Below are 25,400 nucleotides of genomic sequence, written 5' to 3'. Positions count from 1 at the left end.
ATTTAGGTATCAAGGATTTAGAGATCGGGGATTTAGGAACTGCGAATTTAGGGATCGGAGATTTAGGAATTGGGAATTTAGGGATCGAGGATTTAGGTATCAAGGATTTAGAAATCGGGAATTTAGGAATTGGGAATTTAGGGATCGGGGATTTAGGAATTGGGAATTTAGGAATCGAGAATTTAGGTATCAAGGATTTAGAGATCGGGGATTTAGGAACTGCGAATTTAGGGATCGGGGATTTAGGAATTGGGAATTTAGGGATCGAGGATTTAGGTATCAAGGATTTAGAAATCGGGAATTTAGGAATTGGGAATTTAGGGATCGGGGATTTAGGAATTGGGAATTTAGGAATCGAGAATTTAGGTATCAAGGATTTAGAGATCGGGGATTTAGGAACTGCGAATTTAGGGATCGGAGATTTAGGAATTGGGAATTTAGGGATCGAGGATTTAGGTATCAAGGATTTAGAAATCGGGAATTTAGGAATTGGGAATTTAGGGATCGGGGATTTAGGAATTGGGAATTTAGGAATCGAGAATTTAGGTATCAAGGATTTAGAGATCGGGGATTTAGGAACTGCGAATTTAGGGATCGGGGATTTAGGAATTGGGAATTTAGGGATCGAGGATTTAGGTATCAAGGATTTAGAAATCGGGAATTTAGGAATTGGGAATTTAGGGATCGGGGATTTAGGAATTGGGAATTTAGGAATCGAGAATTTAGGTATCAAGGATTTAGAGATCGGGGATTTAGGAACTGCGAATTTAGGGATCGGAGATTTAGGAATTGGGAATTTAGGGATCGAGGATTTAGGTATCAAGGATTTAGAAATCGGGAATTTAGGAATTGGGAATTTAGGGATCGGGGATTTAGGAATTGGGAATTTAGGAATCGAGAATTTAGGTATCAAGGATTTAGAGATCGGGGATTTAGGAACTGCGAATTTAGGGATCGGGGATTTAGGAATTGGGAATTTAGGGATCGAGGATTTAGGTATCAAGGATTTAGAAATCGGGAATTTAGGAATTGGGAATTTAGGGATCGGGGATTTAGGAATTGGGAATTTAGGAATCGAGAATTTAGGTATCAAGGATTTAGAGATCGGGGATTTAGGAACTGCGAATTTAGGGATCGGAGATTTAGGAATTGGGAATTTAGGGATCGAGGATTTAGGTATCAAGGATTTAGAAATCGGGAATTTAGGAATTGGGAATTTAGGGATCGGGGATTTAGGAATTGGGAATTTAGGAATCGAGAATTTAGGTATCAAGGATTTAGAGATCGGGGATTTAGGAACTGCGAATTTAGGGATCGGAGATTTAGGAATTGGGAATTTAGGGATCGAGGATTTAGGTATCAAGGATTTAGAAATCGGGAATTTAGGAATTGGGAATTTAGGGATCGGGGATTTAGGAATTGGGAATTTAGGAATCGAGAATTTAGGTATCAAGGATTTAGAGATCGGGGATTTAGGAACTGCGAATTTAGGGATCGGGGATTTAGGAATTGGGAATTTAGGGATCGAGGATTTAGGTATCAAGGATTTAGAAATCGGGAATTTAGGAATTGGGAATTTAGGGATCGGGGATTTAGGAATTGGGAATTTAGGAATCGAGAATTTAGGTATCAAGGATTTAGAGATCGGGGATTTAGGAACTGCGAATTTAGGGATCGGAGATTTAGGAATTGGGAATTTAGGGATCGAGGATTTAGGTATCAAGGATTTAGAAATCGGGAATTTAGGAATTGGGAATTTAGGGATCGGGGATTTAGGAATTGGGAATTTAGGAATCGAGAATTTAGGTATCAAGGATTTAGAGATCGGGGATTTAGGAACTGCGAATTTAGGGATCGGGGATTTAGGAATTGGGAATTTAGGGATCGAGGATTTAGGTATCAAGGATTTAGAAATCGGGAATTTAGGAATTGGGAATTTAGGGATCGGGGATTTAGGAATTGGGAATTTAGGAATCGAGAATTTAGGTATCAAGGATTTAGAGATCGGGGATTTAGGAACTGCGAATTTAGGGATCGGAGATTTAGGAATTGGGAATTTAGGGATCGAGGATTTAGGTATCAAGGATTTAGAAATCGGGAATTTAGGAATTGGGAATTTAGGGATCGGGGATTTAGGAATTGGGAATTTAGGAATCGAGAATTTAGGTATCAAGGATTTAGAGATCGGGGATTTAGGAACTGCGAATTTAGGGATCGGGGATTTAGGTATCAAGGATTTAGAGATCGGGGACTTAGGAATCGAGAATTTAGGGATCGGAGATTTAGGAATTGGGGATTAGAGTTTGGGGACACAGGAATTAGGGATTTAAGGATCAAGGATTTAGGAATCAGGGATTTAGGGATTGGGAATTTAGAGATGGAGGAGTTAGAGATCAGAGATATACAGATCAGGAATTTATGGATCAGAGATTTAAGTATTAAGGACTTAAGGAGCAGAGAGTTACAAGTCAGGGATTTGAGGCGTGCAATTTAGACAGATGAAAATAAGCTGATATTTGTGTAAAACTTATGTAAGTTAGAGAGGGTTGTGCTGTCAAAGACGTCAAATTTACATCCTGTTCATATATTTCTGTGTATCTGCAAGACTAAATACATACATCATTGAATCGCTACATTTTTGTATACATGCAAGACTAAAACCTACATTCTCGAACCTCTGCATCTCCAAATTCATATATTTTTATATACCTACAACCCTAAATACATCATCAAACCTCTACATGAAACCTCAGATACCTAAACACATCTACTCATCTGACAAATCCATTACAGGTTGAGGGGAGCAATACCTTTAGACAAATAAAAATAAGCTGACATTTGTGAATTTTTTTTCTTATAGGACACCTTTGTTTTGCATTTTCGAAATTTCAGCTATAATTTATTATAACTATTGCCTATTACAGAATATTTTCTGTTTTGCAAAATATTTCAAAATGCCGGAATTATGAGAATCCTTTCTGGAAGTGTTTTGGCGCGTCTCGCGAATCGGCGTGGGTTCCAGCGGAAGATATATTGGTTTCAGCAAGTTTGCGGACAACGTTTCGAAAACTAACATTCACAGTTAATAGATGAACCTCAGAAACGTGCAAAATATGTAAAATCGAAGAAATGGCGCGTTTAAAGAAAAACTTTGAATTTTATTGAAAATTTTTGCAATGTTCTGCAATAAAAAGGACTTTAATGTTCAATTTATTTCATACATTTAGGTTCGTATGTTAGATAGTATTGTCATGGATATGTGGAGAAAATTTGAGCGCGATCGATAAACTAGTTTTTGAGTTATCAGCCACGGCAATTTTAAGAACGTAGTTTTGAGAAAAACGCGTTTAAAGTTTCAGTCCTCCGCACTGACGCGTGTATACCCGCGGCGCTAATCGGCCATAACTTCAAAAGGGCTTCGTATTTCGCTTGAAAATTTTCAGACAATATTTTTAAGATGTTACACTAACATTTTATAGAAAAACAATTTTGTAATTTTTTAAGATTCTAAAGGTATTGCCCTCCTTAAATGATGGACATTTAGAAGATTAAACTTGAAAATTTGAGAATAATGTCGGTCGCTGTTTTACAAACAATGCAAAATCAGTCCTTTTTGAAAATACAGAAGACACCCCTGAAATAATTTAATGTTTCAGAATTTAGACGTTCGATAATACATAAAAATAGAAAATTTCTAAGCGAACTCCGCTAAATCATCAAATTGAAAAAAGTAAAAATTCCAAAAATTGCTATTTGAAGAAAGCCCTTATTTCAGGAAAGCCAAGTATACAGATTATTCGAAGTAACTAATCGACTTCGAGTTAGAAAGTTCTAATTGGCAACGTAACGATTCCGGAAACGGACGAATTAAAGGCGCAACTTGAGCATCTCGACGACTTATTAATTATCCGATCGGATCGATCGTTTAATTCCTCGACAATGCTCGTTTCGTTCTCGATTAATAATTTCCCCGGCTTGACAACTCGTTTCAGCTTCGCTCGTTTTACCGAAGTGGAAACTGTCTCGCAGGTTCGGGAAATGAACGATTGTTCGTGCTAGTTCGTTTCGTTCGGTTCTGTTCGCCCGTCTTATCCGCGACTCAGCCAACCGTTCATTTTCTCTCGCAGCTAATTAATGAATTATTTCGAACCGCATTAATCACGCCCTCGTTTCGCCCGCGAAATAAGACACGGCCAGTCGGACGCGTCGACGCGTTCTCTTCACGCTAATTAGTCACCGTGCCACGCACGTACGCATCTCTTTCTGTTAATTAACAATTAATACTTCCGATCGGTGGCAACATTTTTTTCGGACCGGCCTGGTTTCCATTTTCGGCGGATAACAATATCTGCGACGGTAACATGACCGCAATTTTCGGTAGCCACTTTTCTCTGTTCATTTGTCGAACATGGTCCGCGTACGTAGGGATATGGAGACTAACGAATTTAGGAATCTAGGGACTTTTTGGATGTAGACATTTTTGGGGGGTTTAGGGATTTTTGGATCTGGGGATTTTTGGGTTTGAGAATTTTTGAATTTGGAAGTACTTGGATCTAGGGATTTCTGGGTTTAGGGATATTTGGATTTGGGGATTTTCGGAATTTTGAATTTTTGGAACTAGGGATTTTTGGAATTTTTGGAATTTTTGGATTTAGGGATTTTTGGATTTAGGGATTTTTGGAATTGGGAATTTTTGGATTTAGGGATTTTTGGATTTAGGGATATTTGGAATTTGGAATTTTTCGATCCAGGGATTTTTGGATTTAGTGATTTTTGGATTTGGGGATTTTTGGAATTGGGAATTTTTGGATGTAGGGATTTTTGGAATTGGGAATTTTTGGATTTGGGGATATTTGGAATTTGGAATTTTTGGATCTAGGGATTTTTGGAATTTGGAATTTTTGGATTTAGGGATTTTTGGAATTTGGAATTTTTGGAATTGGGAATTTTTGGATTTGGGGATATTTAGAATTTGGAATTTTTGGATCTAGGGATTCTTGGAATTTGGAATTTTTGGGTTTAGGGATTTTTGGAATTGGGAATTTTTGGATTTAGGGATTTTTGGATTTGGGGATATTTAGAATTTGGAATTTTTGGATCTAGGGATTTTTGGAATTTGGAATTTTTGGAATTTGGAATTTTTGGAATTTGGAATTTTTGGAATTTGGAATTTTTGGAATTTGGAATTTTTGGAATTTGGAATTTTTGGAATTTGGAATTTTTGGAATTTGGAATTTTTGGAATTTGGAATTTTTGGAATTTGGAATTTTTGGAATTTGGAATTTTTGGAATTTGGAATTTTTGGAATTTGGAATTTTTGGAATTTGGAATTTTTGGAATTTGGAATTTTTGGAATTTGGAATTTTTGGAATTTGGAATTTTTGGAATTTGGAATTTTTGGAATTTGGAATTTTTGGAATTTGGAATTTTTGGAATTTGGAATTTTTGGAATTTGGAATTTTTGGAATTTGGAATTTTTGGAATTTGGAATTTTTGGAATTGGGAATTTTTGGATTTAGGAATTTTTGTCTCTAGGGATTTTTGGATCTAGGAATTCTTGAGTTTGCGGATTTTTGGATTTAGAAATTCATGGATCTAGGGATTTTTATGTCCGCGAATTTTTGGATTTAGGAATTTATCGATCTAGGGATTTTAGAATTTGGGGATTTTTAGGGTCTATGGATTTTTGGATCCGGGGATATCTCCATCTAGGTATTTGGGAGTCTAGGGATTTTTGGATCTGCGATTTTTGTGGTCTAGAAACTTTCGTAGCCTATTGATTTTTGTATCTAGGAATTTTTAGATCTAGATGTTTTAAAATCCAGTAACATAATGGTATAGAAATTTTGAGATCTAGGAACCTAAGGATCTAGGAATTTTGTAGATTTACTAATTTTTATATCTAGAAATTTGTAAATCAAGACCTATCGCAGATCTAGGAATTCAAAAATCTAGGCTGTTTTATAAATCTAGAAATTTGAAGATCTAGGGATCTAGGTATTTAGGGAATTGTAGATCCAAGGACTCAAAAATCCATGAACACATAAATCTATAGTATAGTCACTTCTAAATCTCTACATTTAAAAATTTATAAGTTTGGAATTTCAATACTTGTCATTTCTTTAAAATTTGTCATTTTTCATATAATATCTTAGCTAAAATGTCAATGCATGATTCACCATGCATCATGCAGATATAACAGATTTTAATTAGCCCAAGATCCATGGCTCGTTCACAATGTTTTATCGTAGCTTTCTCAGTTGACCAGCTTTCCCCGTTCAAGAACGGTCAAACTATTCTTCTTCGTTAAGCAGTTAATAAGGTCCCGCCGTATGTTCGTTTGTTTTACGATCCGGGATCAAGTTCAGATTAATTAACCTTCTTATTCCGCTTTATCGTAATCAACGTTTACTCGCAACATTTCCTGAGGAAACCTTGCTCGCCAATAGGTATAAATAATAAATCTCGATTACAAACAATTCGTCCAAGTAATCGCGATTCCTTGCCAATAATACCAACGCAATTTGCCCGGAACAGTGTTACGAATTGCCGTTCTGATTAGATTACCTTCTCGTGTACCTAACCGCTTCTTTTTCGGGTCAAGTCACTTGACTTGTATTTAAGAGAAAATACACGAAAAAATATTTAACTGGATGTCATTTTTATGTGAAATTAGAAGTATAAGGTTAGGTTAGAAGTATAAGGTTAGTATTAGTATATTAGAGATAAAAGATAACTTTGATAAGCTACTTTTTTTGTTTTGACTTTGACGCGAGTTTGAATTTCCCGCCACTTCGTATACGTCATACATAAAACCGCGAATATTTAATATAATCGCGAAATCAAAGTGTGAACGTTTCTATTTATAAAAAGAAGGAAAATTATTAATTTAAGTTTCTATGAAAGAAGTAATATTGATGTAAATAACACAGCGTACAAATGGTTCGAAGTTTCTATATTCCTTTGGTTGGTTTTTAAACGCACGAGTGGGTGGATGCGTCTGACTACGATTGGTGTAGGTGTCAACCGTGGGTGTAGTTGCTCGCAGTTTGCCCTATCAGAATACTGCTCCAGAATTTGTGAAAACGAATACTTTTACCCACGCGTAATACGAACTTTGTTAGGTTTTACCATATTCGTTGTTTTAACTTTCTGATTGTTAAAAAAGATACACTCTTCAATTTTCGAATGAGAGCAAATAAATTTCAGTTTATTTCAATTTTTTTTTATATTACAAATTTCAGTCTTCAGTTTTCAATTTTTTTTTTTATATTACAAATTTCAATTTTGCTGTTTTTAATTTTTTTTCTTTAAAACAAATTTGAATTTTGCAGTTTTTAATTTTTTTTCTTTAAAACAAATTTCAATTTTCAGTTTTTAATTTTTTTATATGTAACAAATTTCAGTTTTCAGTTTTTAATTTTTTTTATATATAACAAAATTCAATTTTCAGTTTTCAATTTTTTAATGTATAACAAATTTCAATTTTGAGTTTGCAATTTTTTTCTATATAACAAATTGCAAATAGTAAAGTGATAAAACTGATAGACATTTAGAAACTTCTTTGATTAGTTAGATTTTAAAAATTTAATAACAGTCGTCAAAGTGTTAAGACGTTCGCTGATGTTTCCAGCATTGAAATCTCTCGAAAATGTGGCGCAGCGAGTGTTATTTTCGACGTACGTTCAAACGCGTTCAATTTTAATTTAAATAGATTTATACTTTTCCCTATCTCATAAAATAATTTTCACTTCGTTTTAAATCGATCGAAATATTTATTTTATTAGTTTATCATAACAACTCTGTGATTAGATTTGAATTTTACCGCCACTCGGTGTAGATCAAGATGGCGGCCGATCAAGATGGCGATCGATCAAGAACGCATACAAGATTTTCTATCTACAGAATTCCTCTCTTTCGCAAAAATAAAAAACACGAATAACTATTATTATTACAAGAATATTTACAAAAACAAAGTTATAAGTTTCACTTCGTTTTCAATCAATAAAAATGTCTCACTACTTTATTGTAATAATTCGTCTTTGATCGAACAGATTTGAATCTTACCGCCACTCGGTGTAGATCAAGATGGCGTCCGATCAAGATGGCGGCCAATTAAGAATGCATACAAGGTTTTCTATCTACAGAATTTCTCTCTTTCGTCAGAAATAAAAAACACGAATAACTATTATTATCATAATAATAGTTATAGAAACAAAATGACAAGTTTCCCTTCATTTCAAGTTAATAAAAATATCTCTTACTACTTTATTATAATAATTCGTCAGCGATTAAATTTAAATTTTACCGCCACCCAGTGTAGATCAAAAAATCAACTACTCAAAAGCGCCTACCAAAATTTTCAAAGAATAATCACCCCAATTTCTCCGTTTCCCAGAAAATATAAAACACGAATCGCACCTCGAACTCCCAAGAAACTATTCGTCGAAGTTCGCGAGAAAAAGTAGGAAGTAATCGAGCAACAAGTTTCGCAACACCGTCGCGAAACAATCGAAGAAACGAGTCTCTCGGAGCTAAAGAGCTTTCGTCGTCGAATTCCGCGGCAATAACTTCGACGCTTTGGCCAATAAAAAACTAACGAGAGAGTGAGGTGACTTTAATCATCGTTAAATCGACTCGCCGCGGCGACGTCGAATTATTTGCGGAAGGAGACGATCTATATCGTCGGGAACTCTATTCCCTCGATGTGTTTGACGAACACCTCCTTGCTAAGGTAAATTTGTTTTATTCCCCGTGTTTGAGGAACTTGATTTCACGAGGGAGGCGCGTGAATTTTCGTCGGGTTTCATAACTCGAATTATTTCAATATGAGAACATTTTTATTTTCCTGGCATCTCACGGCGATAAAGTATGATTTCGGCGAAAAAGCGTGCTCTTCGTTTCATTTACCTGAATCCTGTGCCTCCACGAGTCTCATAAATTCCGTGTTTCGATTCTACTCGGGACATAAATTTTCTCTCGATTACTCCCACGTGCTTTTTCTTCTTCTCCGTTTTCTTCCGCGTCGCACCACTTTTCCCAACGCGTATTTATGTCCTGAAAGTGTCCGCTCGCCGGCCACGATCCTCTTAAACGCTCACGAACCAACGTTTTACGATTCTCTCGTGTCCCGTTGCCAGACAAATGTTCCAACTTCGTTTCTACCTTTTTTTGCATTCGAATGATCATTTCTTAGCTCGTTACATGGTTTTCAAGCTTCTTGCAGCCGTGTTACAACTCTCGGATTTTAGACGACTTTCATTGTTACGTATTTATAATCTTTTTTTAATCACTGTTTAGCAAGATGAAATGTATGTTACAATGCGACAATGTACATTAAGAAAATACATAGGTAATACATTTTTAGAATGAAGGTAACTAGATATTATATAATATCAAGGATATGGAATGTAATTATATATAGTTATATTTAGAACATAATATATAGTTATGTATAGAATAGAATAATATATAAGTAATATATAGAATATAATAATATATAATATATAGAATAAAATAATGTATAAGTAGTATATAGAATATAATAATATATAATATTGTAGTATATTATTGTCCAACAATAATACCTTGTAGATATAATTTTGGTATGTATAATACATGTCTATGCAATATGTATTCTTTATGAGTATACGAAGTATTACGAAGATTGAAGAATCGTCCTCACTCGATTGCTTCCCAAAAATGCATATGCAGCTTTGGCCGCGACATCTCTCTCCGCTTTTGTCATCGAGATAAAAGAATTACCTGGCGATAATGAATGCCGCCCACTCTGCGAGCGCTGAATCGCGAAACGTAAACCAAACGTACAACAATTACGTGGCCATTCGTGCACTCAGAATGGGTATAATTGTTGACACGTCTTTCTGTCTCTCTCTCATTCACACATTTCAATGTCAACGACGCGATCAAGGATCGAGGATGATCGAATGTTGCATCGATGAATAATATTTGCCCGTTAAACATTCAGCCCAATTTCTTTATCGCTAATTTTAGCGACGGAGGACGCGGCGATTGGAGAGAGAAGGATAATTTCAGCGAGGACAGAGTCGAGCAAATTAATCGATTTATAGGAGGAATCGAACTGTCGAGAGCGACGCGTTTCGCGTAAATGCGTGCAACCGCGATATGCCGCGAATCCAAATGGATATGGAAATGTCCGGGACTTGTATGGCCATCGAATGCGGTTGCTTTTTAAAGCGAAGAAAAAGAAAACAAAACGAAACTAATCCTCTCGTGTTTCAATTTTCATTTAGCGAATGGCTGCTGGAATTTCATGGTTATTTCGATTTCTATTTATGCGATGCATTCGCGCTTCGAATTTAAACGTTGTTATAAGTATCAAGGTTACTTTTATTAATTGTGTAATTGATTTGTCAGATGAGTAGAAGGTGTGTTTAGGTATATGAGGTTTTGTGTAGAGGTTTGATGATGTATTTAGGGTTGCAGAGGAATTTAGAGATGCAGAGGTTTAAGGATGAAGGTATATTCAAACATTCTTCACTCATCTTACAACCATCAAGGTTACTTTTCTTAAGGAGGGCAGTACCTTTAGAATCTTAAAAAATTACAAAATTGTTTTTCTATAAAATGTTAGTGTAACATCTTAAAAATATTGTCTGAAAATTTTCAAGCGAAATACGAAGCCCTTTTGAAGTTATGGACGATTAGCGCCGCGGGTATACACGCGTTCAGTGCGGAGGACTGAAACTTTAAACGCGTTTTTCTCAAAACTACGTTCTTAAAATTGCCGTGGCTGATAACTCAAAAACTAGTTTATCGATCGCGCTCAAATTTTCTCCACATATCCATGACAATACTATCTAACATACGAACCTAAATGTATGAAATAAATTGAACATTAAAGTCCTTTTTACTGCAAACATTGCAAAAATTTTCAATAAAATTCAAAGTTTTTCTTTAAACGCGCCATTTCTTCGATTTTACATATTTTGCACGTCTCTGAGGTTCATCTACTAACTGTGAATGTTAGTTTTCGAAACGATGTCTGCAAACTTGCTGAAACCAATATATCTTCCGCTGGAACCCACGCCGATTCGCGAGACGCGCCGAAACACTTCCAGAAAGGATTGTCATAATTCCGGCATTTTGAAATATTTTGCAGAACAGAAAATATTCTGTAATAGGCAATAGTTATAATAAATTATAGCTGAAATTTCGAAAATGCAAAACAAAGGTGTCCTATAAGAAAAAAAATTCACAAATGTCAGCTTATTTTCATCTGTCTAAAGGTATTGCTCCCCTCAACCTGTAATGGATTTGTCAGATGAGTAGAAGATGTGTTTAGGTATCTGAGGTTTCATGTAGAGGTTTGATGATGTATTTAGGGTTGTAGGTATATAAAAATATATGAATTTGGAGATGCAGAGGTTTGAGAATGTAGGTTTTAGTCTTGCATGTATAGAGAATTGTAGCGATTTAATGATGTATATATTTAGTCTTGCAGATACACAGAAATATATGAAGAGGATGTAGATTTGACGTCTTTAACAGCACAACCCTCTCTAACTTACATAAGTTTTACACAAATATCAGCTTATTTTCATCTGTCTAAATTGCACGCCTTAAATCCCTGACTTGTAACTCTCTTCTCCTTAAGTCCTTAATACTTAAATCTCTGATCCATAAATTCCTGATTTGTATATCTCTAATATCTAACTCTTCTATCTCTAAATTCCCAATCCCTAAATCCCTGATTCCTAAATCCTTGATCCTTAAATCCCTAATTCCTGTATCCCCAAACTTTAACTTCCCGATCCCTAAATCCATGATGCTTTACTTCTTGATCCTTGATCCCTAAATCCCCGATCCCTAAATTCCTAATTCCTAAATCCGCGATCTCTAAATCCTTGATACCTAAATCCCCGATCCCTAAATTCTCGATTCCTAAATCCCCAATTCCTAAATCCACGATCTCTAAATCCTTGATACCTAAATCCCCGATCCCTAAATTCCCAATTCCTAAATCCCCAATTCCTAAATCCTTGATACCTAAATCCCCGATCCCTAAATTTCCAATTCCTAAATCCCCGATCTCTAAATCCTTGATACCTAAATCTCCGATCCCTAAATTCCCGATTCCTAAATCCCCGATCTCTAAATCCTTGATACCTAAATCCCCGATCCCTAAATCCCCAATTCCTAAATCCCCGATCTCTAAATCCTTGATACCTAAATCCCCGATCCCTAAATTCCCGATTCCTAAATCCCCAATTCCTAAATTCCCAATCTCTAAATCCCCAATCCCCAAATTCCTACTGCATAAATGCCCGATTCCTAAATCCCCAATTCCTAAATTCCCAATCTCTAAATCCCCAATCCCCATATTCCTACCGCATAAATGCCCGCTCCCTAAATCCCGAATTCCCAAATATTCTCATTCCTCGCGCTCCTCTATCCGAAACCTAAGAAAGCATCAGCGAACTACAATATTTCTAAACTTATAGTTAGACCGATTGAAAGAAGATACAACGCCCGTTCCAAGAGGGAGGTTCAAACGAATAGTTTCATTAACACTTACAAGTGTAATTGAACGGAATTGAAGGTGTCAGCTGTCGCGGAGTGACTGCATCGCTCCGTACGGTCAGAATTTAATTATCGATAAGCTGGAAAGCATCGGAATCGATGTCCACGCGTTTACGATTAAATTAGCGATAAGAACCGACGGGCGATCACGGCAATCGGTCAACAGGTTTTAGAAGCAGCGATTTTAATTAAACGGTTTTAATTAAACGATCGCGTGTATTAAAAACAGTTAAGAATCTTTTGTGATCGCGGATATTAATCCTTCTCTTTGTGGGACACGCGTTTGCTGACATGTTACGTCGCGAAATCCCCTTTCGCGCCGTCGACCGACTGCTCGATTTTCCAACGAGGTTTTCCACGATGAATTTCTCATCCCTCGTCATGCTCCTTTATCTTTCTGCCACTTTAATCCCCGCATCGAATCAAACGTCGAAGCAAAGCCGATCGAATGATCTTGCCTCGTTTCACGCTAACTCTGTTGCGGAGATAATCCTCCCGTTTTTCAATTTCGAAAATGCTTATTCTCGAGCTGGAAATTACCAAATTACTACGTCAAACACCTAACAATGCTGAGATTCCTAGCAACACCCCAATCTCAAAGTAACATATGAAATCCCTAGAAACTAGATCTTCGATTTTTCTAGAAATCTGAAATCGTCAAATCCTCGAAATCTCAAAATCCCTAGGAATATCCAAATCTCGAACTGAGTGCATGAAATTCTCCTAAATCCCTAGAAATTCTCTGAAATCCCTCTAAGTCCTTAGAAATCTCCCTAAATCCCCAAATGTCCCCAAAATCCCCAAAAATCCTCCGAAATCTCCATACACCCTCAGAAACCCCTAAAAATACCAGAAAACCCCCAGAAATTCCCTGAAATCCCTCGAAATCCCCTAAAATCCCTCTAAGTCCTTAAAAAATTCCCAGAAGTCCCCAGAATCCCCAAAAACCCTCCGAAATCCCCAGAAATCCTCAGAAACCCCCCAAAATCCTCAACCTTGTCCCGAAAACCATAAATTTCGCGAATTTAAAAAATGTCCAAGTTTCCGAGCTATCCTCTCTGTTTTCACGAAACATCACGCGATCGATGATCGCATAATCAACGATATCGGCGCGATTCGACGCACGTTTCCGACGTCGCGACGCGCGCGAAGCAAATCGAATCGACGTTTCTATGGAACCAAACGCGTTATTTCGCATTTCGCGGCCATACGCGACGGTTTCGAACACTCGGACATATCGATATCTCGAACACGTTTGCGGCCGTTTTTGCGGCACGTTTCCGACACATTTTTGTCTGTTTTAACGGAATCGAGTATCCCCCTCGATCAGCTCCTCGAACAAACGTCATCCATTATCCTGGGATAACGAGATTCGACGACCGGAAGATTGAAACAAATATAGCGACGGTAACCCACGAGTTGGGGCGTGAAGAGACGTTTAGAAGAACACGCAAGAATTAGAAGAATTCGGAAGAGAAATAGTTAGAATCGAGGATATTCTGATCAATGAAATAAACCCAGTCGTGCGAAGGTAGCGTTCGCTTATGGCTGCACACGCATATGGACGATTTCGGTCAAATAGACAGCTCGATTTGGCAGACAGCCTCTCTGCCGTCGACGGAACGATAATTCCGATTGTATTTGAAAAACGGCAGCGTTCAACAATATTCCATTTACTTGCTCGTATTTCAATTCTATTGCTCGTGTTCGACCGTATGTTGCCTCCGCGCGCTATGTTGACGAACCGATGCCACGAGTCGGCGCGTCAAGAGGTGTTTAGAAGAGAAATTGCTCGGAATAGAAAAATCGCGCGTATTTTCGCCGGTGTAGGCACGATCGAGCGAAAGAAGACAGCAAACGTTTCGAGTAGCCACGTCGGAACGTCGCTCGGGACTGTTCTACGGTGCGTCCCTTAAACCTGGCCCCCACGCGCCAGGAACAGGGTCGTCCACGGTACATGCCGTAGTCGAGCCAGGAACGTGGCGGATCCAGGTTCGGACCCGATTGGTCAGAAGAGAAACGTCTAGACTCGCACGTATTTTCGGTGTCGGCTCGAATTAGGCGACGACAGGCAGTCTCGATAGCGCGAACTACTGCAGTTGTCATTATCTGCCGAAATGTAACGGGGTAGGCTTCTTTTGGGTCTCAACCGACATCTGTGTAGTCCGTATCTACTTATCTCTTGCTCACGTGTCGCGTAGCATCTCCATTATGAGTCTCCTTTTGGGTCTCACCAACTCGTGGGTTGACGTCAGTAGATTGTGTCGTGTCTTCGCCCTCCGAGATTCGATCGAATCGATTCGTTTCCGCGTTCACGAAGGGCCGACGCCTCCGCTCGGAACACCGATACGCTCCGATTAAAAGGAATTATTCATAGATCAAAGAGGGAAAGAGTTAGCGCTGGAGATTTGGGCTCGTTCCGCTCCATTATTCAACGAATCCGATCAATTTCCTCCACCCACGAATTAACTTCCTCTCATTTTCCGGGTATCGCGTTACGGAAGGTACATTTCGGATTAACCCGTTCAGTACGGAACGACAAATTGTCGATACTTGCTAATCGTTCACTTGCGGTATCTATTACTTGCGAGGTGTGGAAGAAGTAGGTCATCTAACATTCCCTAGATACTGAAAATCTCTAGATCCCAAAATTTTAAGTGCTCTCTCTTGTGAGAAAAATAAAATACAATACAACACAGATCCTAAAATTCCTTGTTCCTAAAATTCTTAGCTAATGAAATCACTAGAATCCGAAATCACTAACCCCAAATTTTCCACATCCAAAATCCCTAGAATTCCCCTTGAACAAATTCTGTAATTCCTAAAACTCCCAAAAAGAAAGTACAGTATACTATAAGTCACAATTAGGTTGTTTCTCAGAGCACATATAACGTCCACAATGTTCGAAGGGTTAATTGGCGAGCAGCACGGTTTCGGAACACAGGGGAGAATGATTACAACTCCGTCTGAATCAATCGATAAGTATCTATTAACTCGTTCGGTGGTAGTTATCCGGAAAATCGGGAAATTTGTCAACGAACCGTTTAGAGGAGGATTCTACTCGATTATCCGTCGGTTGCTCGGAGCTCTTGGAAAGTTGAGAACTCGCGGCGAATCTAATTATCGCCTTCGTTACCCGTGCACGTCCCAAATTAGTTAGTCAATTTGCTCGAGTTATTCGAGACGGTATCGTACGATCTTTGACGCCGCGAATCGTCGAAAGGGTGGCCAAAACTTGCAAAGCTTGCTAATCCTCTCATTTTACGGTTTAATGGATGCACGCATGTGTGACTAGGCCGCAAAAAAATTCTGTAGACACTATAATAGATTTAAGAGAGTTTCGGAATATCGAAGGTACCATAGCAAAAGACCAAGGAACTTGTCCATTTTACCCGGCGGTTTGCGCATTGAGCCCGAGGTTGTAGCCATATTTTTTCGGTTCCACGTAGTTTGAAAAGTCGAGGCGATCTTGGGTTTATTACTGTGAGGGTAATTTGTAGGAGGTCGAGTGCCGGATGGGTGACCGTGCAACGGTTAGGGCCGGTGCACCACTGCCAGGGGAAACTGGGAACTCCCAATTTGGGGAAAGTCAGCCCTCTCCCACTCCTCGTTTTTCCCGCCCCAGTGTATCGGGAAGATGTATATATTTGTACGCGAGTCAACACGCTTGGTCTTGCTATACTCGGAAGAAATAAAGTCACTCTAGTTATTTGTTAATTCGTTAAAATCGTTGTTCGGCCTTAATTTTGTCTCGCTCCGTTCCGATCCAAATTTAGTCTACGAAAGTGAAATTTTACGTGGTCGATGGCCTGCGGATACAGGAGTCCATCGAATACTTGATCGGTGGTTATACCATTTCGACACGATCAAATTGTTAAAGTACCAAAAAATTAAAGAGAAGAAAAATTGACACGTGTGCCGTTATGTGAACGAATATTGAAAGAAAACAGTATCCACGCCGAATTTCCTGAAATCCCAAAAGAGGGAAAAATAATCCAAGAAAGCCAGTGCGGAAGTTAATACATCGTTCGCTTTGTCGGGCTCGAAGAGTAATTCAAGGGGACGAAAATATCCGAGTTTATTGGCTGACCAATCTTCTTTGCGTTTTCACAAATGGGTCAATAATCCGTCCACGAGACGTCTAGTCGAATCCCGGCTGTCACGGTTTCTATGAAATGTCGCGGGGAAATAAAAGTTGGCCGGCGATCCTTTGGGAAATCGCTCGAGACAAATAACGACGGAAAAGGAAACGCGATTACTTGGCTGCTTATTCTTTTTCGGGGAAATCAATGCTTATTTGTTTTTCTTGGGAAATTCAGGAAAAATTTTTGATACCTCATGGTTGATATCGATTGTTTTCATCAATGAATTATTGGGGTGGTCAAAGAACTTGTTGCACAATATTGTAACTTGTAAGAATTTGTTGTACGACTGTTTGTTTTTAACGAAATATCTGACCAGATATCAAATAAGTTTATTTCACTGAAATTTATACGAAGTATTTGTATATTTCATCTACTTCAAAATTTTTTAAAATATATAAAATATGATAAAACTGTATATAAAATACAATTTTGAATTTTGAACCACTTCGAAATAAACTCGTGAAAAATTCAGAAAAATCTCGACAAACAAGAGACTGTCCCTCGATAGTCATATTTTCCTTAGGGATCCCGATTTGTTTTACTATACCTCCGGTAGAGGGGAATTTTTCATTGCGGATTACAGCTGAAAGCCAGGAAGAGGATCAGAGGGAAAATCGGAGATGCCGTCGGCAACCGAAGATGAAACTCCACCAGGAAATCAGGAGCAATTACAAATATTTGTCAAGAACAAGCTAGAAAGCGATTAAAGAAAATAAGAGGAAAATTCGTAGTTGAAGTCACGTGTCAATATAGTGCAGAAATATACAAAAATAGTGCAGACTATTTCTGTGGTTTGACAATTTATGATAGGGAGGTACGGTCGTAAAAAGGCAGTCGACAATGGCCAACGACTCGAAGTCGAACCACATCATCTTTATACAGGGTGTCTCACAACTAGCGTAGGTCCCTGAAATGGGGGGTAGCTGACGTAATTGTGGCGCACAGGGGTGGAACATCAGATACGGTTCGACGAACGTTGTATATGTTACAGTAAAACGTATACAGGGTGCCTCATGACTAGTGTCCCTGAAATGAGGGGTAGCTGATTCCCAATAAGATTTCCCTTTGCAAAAATGGGGTTCGAAGCTTCGTTTTTGAATTATTAAGGAAAACACGGAGCAATCAGAGCGCGAGGATTACGCGCGCAGACGCGGGAGCGACAGCTTCGAGCCTGGCGGCTGCGCGCGCATCTCGCGCTCTGGTCCGCGTTTTTCCTTAATAATTCAAAAACGAAGCTTCAAACCCCATTTTTGCAAAGGGAAATCTTATTCGGAATCAGCTGCTCTTCATTTCTGGGACACTAGTTGTGAGACAGCCTGTATATTTGTTACTCCACTGTTGCAATACGTTTTATTGATCTTCTGTTTCGTAAATTAATCAGTTTGCAAAAGAAATTTTAGAAACATGAAAAATATTGAATAATAGTGGTCCAGATATACTTGGACGTATTTATAAATTGTACCGAAAGAGTTAAGTTCTATCGAAGTACCTTCTCAAAGAGTAAATTCACTTTTACCAATTACAGAGTTGAAAGTATCGTTTCGTTCGCTGTTTATAAATTTATCTTCAAATACTAACTAAATTTACCTTCAGACTGCATCTCAGAAAGTCTGAAAGAACCAGTAACGAAACCGTAGCTCCAATCGAGGAAAATGATTTACGCTTGTTTATCGCAGAAAAGAGCGAATTAACAAGACGACAAAATGGAAGATCTACAAGATCTCAACCCTCCAGCAGTTTAAACACCCAGCTAAAGCTCTACGGCAATTAGACTCTAGTCTAATTAATTTTAATTGGCGTAAATATTAAATACTGAGAGATCGATGGAAACGAGCCTGTGCGTGGGTCGAAGTCAACTTCAAATTTTGTTAGAACTATTTTGATACGATGTTCTCCTTCGTTGCGCGTTTTTAAATATTTTGGGAGGATGTTTGATGAAGGAAAAATTGGAGAATGGTTGAATTTGAGGTTTTGGGATTTGAGAAGTTGGGGATTTGAGAGTTTGGGAATTTGAGAAGTTGGGGATTTGAGAAGTTGGGGATTTGAGAAGTTGGGGATTTGAGAAGTTGGGGATTTGAGAGTTTGGGAATTTGAGAAGTTGGGGATTTGAGAAATTGGGGATTTGAGAGTTTGGGAATTTGAGAGTTTGGGAATTTGAGAGTTTGGAATTTTGAGAGTTTGGAATTTTGAGAGTTTAGAAATTTGAGAGTTTGGGAATTTGAGAGTTTGGAATTTTGAGAGTTTGGAAATTTGAGAGTTGGGGAATTTGAGAGTTTGGAAATTTGAGAGTTTGGAAATTTGAGAGTTTGGAAATTTGAGAGTTTGGAAACTTGAGAGTTTGGAAACTTGAGAGTTTGGAAATTTGAGAGTTGGGGAATTTGAGAGTTTGGAAATTTGAGAGTTTGGAAATTTGAGAGTTTGGAAATTTGAGAGTTTGGAAATTTGAGAGTTTGGAAACTTGAGAGTTTGGAAACTTGAGAGTTTGGAAATTTGAGAGTTTGGAAATTTGAGAGTTTGGAATTTTGAGAGTTTGGAATTTGAGAGTTTGGAAACTTGAGAGTTTGGAAACTTGAGAGTTTGGAAATTTGAGAGTTTGGAAATTTGAGAGTTTGGAAATTTGAAAGCTTGGAAATTTGAGTTTGGAAACTTGAGAGTTTAGAAATTTGAGAGTTTGGAAATTTGAGAGTTTGGAAATTTGAGAGTTTGGGAATTTGAGAGTTTGGAAATTTGAGAGTTTGGAATTTTGAGAGTTTGGAAATTCAAGAGTTTGGAAATTTGACAATTTGGAAATTCAAGAGTTTGTAAATTTGACAATTTGAAAATTCCAGAGTTTGAAAATTTGAGAATTGTATCCAACTCAATGAGTAACAACTCCTAAAACCTCCCTTATTCCAGGTGGTAGTACCAAAGAGGGCAGCTCTCCTGTTCGACCAGCTAATGGTCGCCCTACAAAAGGTGGTAGACAACCAGAACCGAGAAAACCTCGGCAGTAGCAGATCATTCTCGAGATCTTCTCCCCGTCTCTCAGCCGACAGCTCTCAAATCGTTTCTCCAGCAGACGAACAAACGGTGAAGGTACACTTGCAACTTCCGCTCAATTACAACTACAATCCTTAACTTTCTATCCATCACAAAAATATCTCCATCAAACTAAAATAAATGAAGTTCAATTATACTTCAGATGGATCTCCAACGACGAGGCCAACCAAAAGGACGAGTCTACTGGCGCTGTTACTTCAACGCGGTGACATGCTTCAAGAGAAAGTGATAACGAGCCGGTGTAACCAGTCTGTAATCGCGACTTCAAGACCCGACTCGACCACGAGATTCCTCGCATGCTTTTCCCGTTCAGACAAATAAATTGCGCTTGGGACAAGCGCGATCGTGACTCCGTTTAATTCTCTAGTTTTCCGAGTCGGGAATTGTCTCCCTCGCGGATCCATCATCTTTCTTTCTCTCGTCGACGACCGCTGAGGCAACGGATCTACGAAACATTGTCAACTATTTATCTTATAAAATGATCGGCATTCGATTAAACGTACTCAACAAACGCAGCAACGCAAACACGAAACGATTGGTACTCGCGAAAACACACCCGAACCCTATCCACATCCCGAGTCCGAAAGGTAAGTTTTGATGGACACGAGGTCTTCGATGGGTATTGTATCGAATAAAGTGATTGATTACTCAAATTACGTGTACGGAGAACGGTGCTTTTATTTATTGGGTCGAGTCGCTGTCCCCCCTGACCGCGGACAACCTTTCCAGACACAGCACCAGTTCGCAGTGCTTCGTGTGTGGAAACATGTCCACGGCCACTGCCTTTACAGGAACCAGCGGCTCGCCGATGTACTGCTTCGACGTGGGCCTCGCAAGGTCCACCAGGTTCTTCGCCGCAGCTCGAGGGTCGCAGGAGACGTAAATTAGTCTGGACAACTTTCTCGCCTTGCGTAGAGACAACAACGCTCTCTGATCTGAAAGCAATTTCATTCAGCACAATATTCAAAGAACGATTAATCGCGTGTCTTACGGAGCCCAGCTCGTGGAGGATCCACCACAGCGATGACATCGGGTTTCGTGGTTCTGTGTATAATCGGAGACAGTATGTCTTCCGCTTTGCCGACGAAGAACTCGCAGTTTGTTATCTGATTCGCGACAGCGTTCTCCTTAGCGTCCTTAATAGCATCCTCCACTACTTCCACTCCGAACACCTCGCTGCAGTACTGCAAAGGAACGACGTTAGCTTTCTTGCGGAATCAGGAGGAGCGTGGTACCTTTGAGAATGCGAGAGCTATTGTTCCTGTGCCGCAGCAGATGTCCAACAGTGCGGTGTCCGCGGTGGGTTTTGCTAAGTCGATCGCTGCTTTGTATAGTTCTTGAGCGCCTATTGTGTTCACTTGGAAGAACGCTTGAGGAGAGACGCGGAATTTCATGCCCAACAAGGTTTCCTCTATGTATCTTGTTCCGCTGATGTGGAAATAATTATCTCCTCCTTTTGAATCTGCGCTTCTGAGGAAAATAGTACCATTTTATTCATTGCAGACATTTCTTGCATTTCCTTTAATGTCCTCTTCATTAACCTTACTTTTTATTCATTATTTGGAAATATAAAGATGTTACGTGAACCTCTGCACCCTTTCCAGTTTCAAAAAATTGTTTAAGTTGCGATTTTATCTCGTCCAGTTTTTCTGAAGTCAGGTCTTGAGGATGCACAGCCACTATTACCATCAGATCACTGCCAAGAGTGGTTCTGACGGTAACTTGTCTCCAGTATCCGGTGTGATCGACCGGTTCAAAAGGTTTCAGTTCAGAATCTTGCATAAACTCTTCTAGAACCTAAAATGTACTTTACTCGAAGAATCTGGGAGGTGAATTTGAAGAACTTACTTTGACCACGGCTTTCATTTTATCAGGAATGTGACAGAGATGGTCTATGGGTCCCACCGCTGTAGAACCAGCGGCGTAACTAGATAATCTAAAGCCTATTGTAACTTTATTCTTTTCTGTACTTCTACCTGTACCGAAATAATATTATGTATTACACGATTTCTATGCTTTTGTTTAAATGGATCTGCTTTTGATTTACCAACTGTAAATTCGCATTTATTTCTATAACCCGTGGTTACTTCTGTGCTGAGAATGGGAAGCAATTCACAAGGTAGGCCTTCATATTTTTCTTTTTGTTGTTTGAGCCAATCTAGGACATCCTTCCTGCTTTCGTTCAACATTTGATTACAAATATTTGTTAAGATATGTCTCATTTCTTTCTGTTTTAATTCCAACTAAAAATATAACGTGATTTATCCCTGTTATTTTCTTGACTGTTGGTTATCTTACTTGACTTGAATAAGGCACATCCCAAAGTGGTGTTGTAGTGAATTTAACTTTGTCTTCTATAGAAATACTCTGAGCATCTTCGTCTACTTTCAGACGTTTACGTTCAGTTTCTTCTTCTAGTTTTCTTTTTATAAAAGGATCTGGAGCTGGTTTAGCTATCTGTTTTGTAGAGATGAAGAAATAAAAATGTGCAACAGCAGATGCAGGATAATAAAATATAAATAAAAATGATGATTGATGATACCTGAGCATTAAGCTTACAATTTTTCCATAAAATTCCATTCAACTTTTCTATAGCTTTCTGACGACTTTCTTCGTTCCTGAAAGACACGTAAATCCATCCACTGCTTCGTTTCGGTGGTTTTATCTTGCATATTTGCAACTCCAGCTTCTCGTTTAGAAGCTTTTTAAATTCACCTATCCCATAATATTTTGGTAAACCGCGTACCTCGATCTTGTATCTTTCCGATGTAAAATCATCTCTGTCGAGATACGCGTAAGGATTTTTTTCAGGTTCCGTAGTTTCGCTTGTAGCCATAATTTTCAATTTTATTTTAACTATGCTTCACACAATTTACCCATCAACTGTACTTCTTTAATTATTCAAAATTTTTAGTTTATATTTCAACTACTTGTTCGTTAAATTCACGTGTGTACCTTCTCACTGTTAGGTTAGGTTCTTACCGCGCCTAACCTTTCAAACGCAATGTGTACAAACTAAAGTGAAAATGATTGAAAGGCATTTAGATTTGATACGCGACAGAGATTGTAGACAGGGTGACATCTCGAATTAAGACAACAAGACATTTTCAACTGATGTTGAAAGAAAAACAAGTAAATATTTAAGAATTCTAAACTTTACAAAAAGTTTTATACTTTGAATTATGCGGTATCGTACTTGCCACAAATCTGTATAAATTTGTTACTAATTGGTTATTTATTGGATTAAGATATTTCAATTATAAGGTTCTATGCAAACTACATTCCCTTATCAGTATTTTTTTTGTTCCGTTATAAATGTAGAAGTATTACTTCTCTCCTCTTTAAACTATTCATAAGATGAAACAAGCTAAAAGCTGTTACTTGAAAAGTAATGATAAAACACTGAAAACAGTATATCTGCCGCATCAGGAGCCAATCATTGTGGGACGTAACCCAGATACAAATATTACGGATACACAGTGTCCCAGACAGCAAGGTTAACATTTCTTTGCATATATAATTAATTTTTTTAATGTACTTCATTATGTATGTCATATATAAGTTATTTTTTTTTTAGTAAGATTATGCGCTGATTATGAAGAGCATAAAGTTACCATTCAACAGATTGGAAAAAGATCCTGTGGTTTTAATGGCTTTAAAACAAGAAAAGACGTTAAATTTATAGGCACTCATAATGATTGCTTAGAAATTTTATATGGAAAATACGTATATCAAATTGAGTTTAATCCCCCACCTCCTAAGCCTTGCTTACCAGAAAAAAGAATCAGGGAACCAGAAGCCTGTGATGATGCTGCAAAATACTCTTATAAAATACCAAAAGTTGAATCTGATGACATAGACAGTAAGGAACAAATACAAGGGCAGATAGAAAAGAAACATAAAAAAAATACTGATGGTATTTTAAAGTATATTAACAGGAAAACAAATTCAGAAAATATGTCAGATCAAGTTGGAGAAGGTACTTGGGAGAGTATAAACAGTGGAGCATTATTAATATATACTTCACAGGGTGTGGAAGGCCGTTCAAAGGTGATTAAAAACAATATCAACATTACATATGCAACAGGCCAAACTAATTTGCTTTTCAGATAGCTGCATATGATATGGATGGAACTTTAATAACAACAAAGTCTGGCTTAGTATTTCCAAAAGATTATGATGACTGGCAACTTTTATATTCCGATATACCTAATAAATTGAGAGAGCTTCACAAATCTTCTTACAAAATAGTTATTTTCACTAATCAAGCATCGATTGGAAGTGGAAGACTAAATACTAACTCTTTCAAAAATAAGCTTAAAAATGTAGTACAAAAAATTGGAGTTCCTATGCAGGTATATTTTGTTGCAAACTGATATATATCAAATAAAATTGCTATATGTGTTAACTTATTTGTAGGTTTTCATAGCTACTGGAAATAGTATCTACAGAAAACCAGCACCTGGCATGTGGCACAAGTTGCAAGAAGTCAGTATATGATTTACTGTTGAATAAGTCTGTACTTAATATTAATTTAAACAATCTCTGTGCAGTACAATGACTCTGTGATCATCGATAAAGAAAATTCGTTTTATGTGGGAGATGCAGCTGGACGAATAAAAAATTGGGCTCCAGGCAAAAAGAAAGATCACTCATTAGCAGACAGATTATTGGCACTGAATCTAGGCTTGAAATTTTATACACCTGAAGAACATTTTCGTGGACATGGGCAAGCACAATACATGATGCCTGGCTTTAATCCAACAGATTTATCAAATAAAGACATTTGCACAGGAGCCAGTTTAACATCAAGCAATCAAGAAGTAAGTAAGATATTATTAAACAATGTTTGATACATTGATATATGTTTATATGTTTAGGTGATTTTAATGGTTGGATGTCCTGGTTCTGGAAAATCACACTTTGTAAAGAACCATTTAAATCATTATGAATGTGTAAATAGGGACAGTCTTGGCAGCTGGCAAAAATGCATTAAAATGATGGAAAAACACTTAATGGAAAAACGAAGTGTCGTTGTAGACAATACTAATCCTGACTGTGCATCAAGGCAAAGATACATTGAAGTAGCAAAACGATATAACGTCTCTGTGAGATGTTTCATAATGTCTATAAGTGTTGATCATGCGAAACACAATAATAAGGTAACAACAATAATCTTGAATAATGTATTACAGATTCTTTACTAAACTTTATGTTTCAGTTTCGAGAGTTAACTGATCCTAGTCACGCGAAAATCAGTGAAATAATTATTAACTCTTACATGTAAGTAGAACATAAAATAAATATTTATGAAATCTATAAATTTGAACGTTTTCAGGAACAATTATCAATTACCTACACTGGATGAAGGATTTGCAGAAATTGTTCACATAAATTTCGTACCATCGTTTCAAAAAGAGGAAGATCGAAAACTTTATGAAATGTATTTACTCGAACATTAGAAAATATTTTATTAAAAAGTACGCGTGTTTTTATGGCACAATGAATTTATAATAAAATTTGATATTTATTCTGAACTAATAAACGAATCTCACTTAAGTCTATATGCTTGTTGTTCTATAAAACCTCCCTTCTTTTGATTGTCATAAACAGATATATGTATTTGTTTTCAACATGTGTTGAAACACGCAC

General features: G+C 37.7%; 4 protein-coding genes across 6 annotated transcripts in view; 2 read left to right on the top strand and 2 right to left on the bottom strand.

Annotated features, from left to right (window-relative positions):
* The window catches only part of LOC100875099 (Allatostatin double C), a 34,181-nt gene extending 11,406 nt beyond the window's left edge, over window positions 1-22,775 (top strand). The window contains exons 1-3 of one of the 2 annotated variants that reach the window (XM_076537628.1): window positions 16,154-17,608; window positions 19,605-19,784; window positions 19,891-22,775. In XM_076537628.1, coding sequence (XP_076393743.1) covers window positions 17,513-17,608; window positions 19,605-19,784; window positions 19,891-19,977 — 363 coding nt within the window. In that variant the 5' untranslated portion in view covers window positions 16,154-17,512 and the 3' untranslated portion in view covers window positions 19,978-22,775. Of the gene's footprint in view, window positions 1-16,153; window positions 17,609-19,604; window positions 19,785-19,890 lie in introns of those variants that run through there. The other variant, XM_003699214.3, reaches the window with a different exon arrangement.
* The window catches only part of LOC100875215 (prohormone-1), a 117,826-nt gene that overhangs the window by 57,735 nt on the left and 34,691 nt on the right, over window positions 1-25,400 (bottom strand). The window lies entirely within an intron of this gene.
* On the bottom strand, window positions 20,402-22,584 carry LOC100882206 (tRNA (uracil-5-)-methyltransferase homolog A). The gene is made up of 8 exons (XM_003699277.3): window positions 22,291-22,584; window positions 22,047-22,205; window positions 21,796-21,991; window positions 21,597-21,724; window positions 21,295-21,545; window positions 20,984-21,218; window positions 20,740-20,932; window positions 20,402-20,683 (listed from the first exon to the last, which is right to left on the bottom strand). The coding sequence occupies exons 1-8, from the start codon at window positions 22,582-22,584 to the stop codon at window positions 20,430-20,432; spliced, it is 1,710 nt and encodes a 569-aa protein (XP_003699325.2). The 3' UTR covers window positions 20,402-20,429.
* PNKP (Polynucleotide kinase 3'-phosphatase) lies at window positions 23,106-25,312 on the top strand. The gene is made up of 8 exons (XM_003699276.3): window positions 23,106-23,244; window positions 23,326-23,798; window positions 23,858-24,103; window positions 24,168-24,236; window positions 24,302-24,571; window positions 24,629-24,910; window positions 24,970-25,031; window positions 25,087-25,312. The coding sequence occupies exons 1-8, from the start codon at window positions 23,106-23,108 to the stop codon at window positions 25,208-25,210; spliced, it is 1,665 nt and encodes a 554-aa protein (XP_003699324.2). The 3' UTR covers window positions 25,211-25,312.

The sequence above is a fragment of the Megachile rotundata genome, chromosome 11 (assembly GCF_050947335.1).
Source record: "Megachile rotundata isolate GNS110a chromosome 11, iyMegRotu1, whole genome shotgun sequence".
NCBI classification, from domain to species: Eukaryota; Metazoa; Arthropoda; class Insecta; order Hymenoptera; family Megachilidae; genus Megachile; species Megachile rotundata.
Note: the sequence above shows the minus strand (reverse complement) of the source record. Positions and strands in the feature narration are given on the sequence as shown.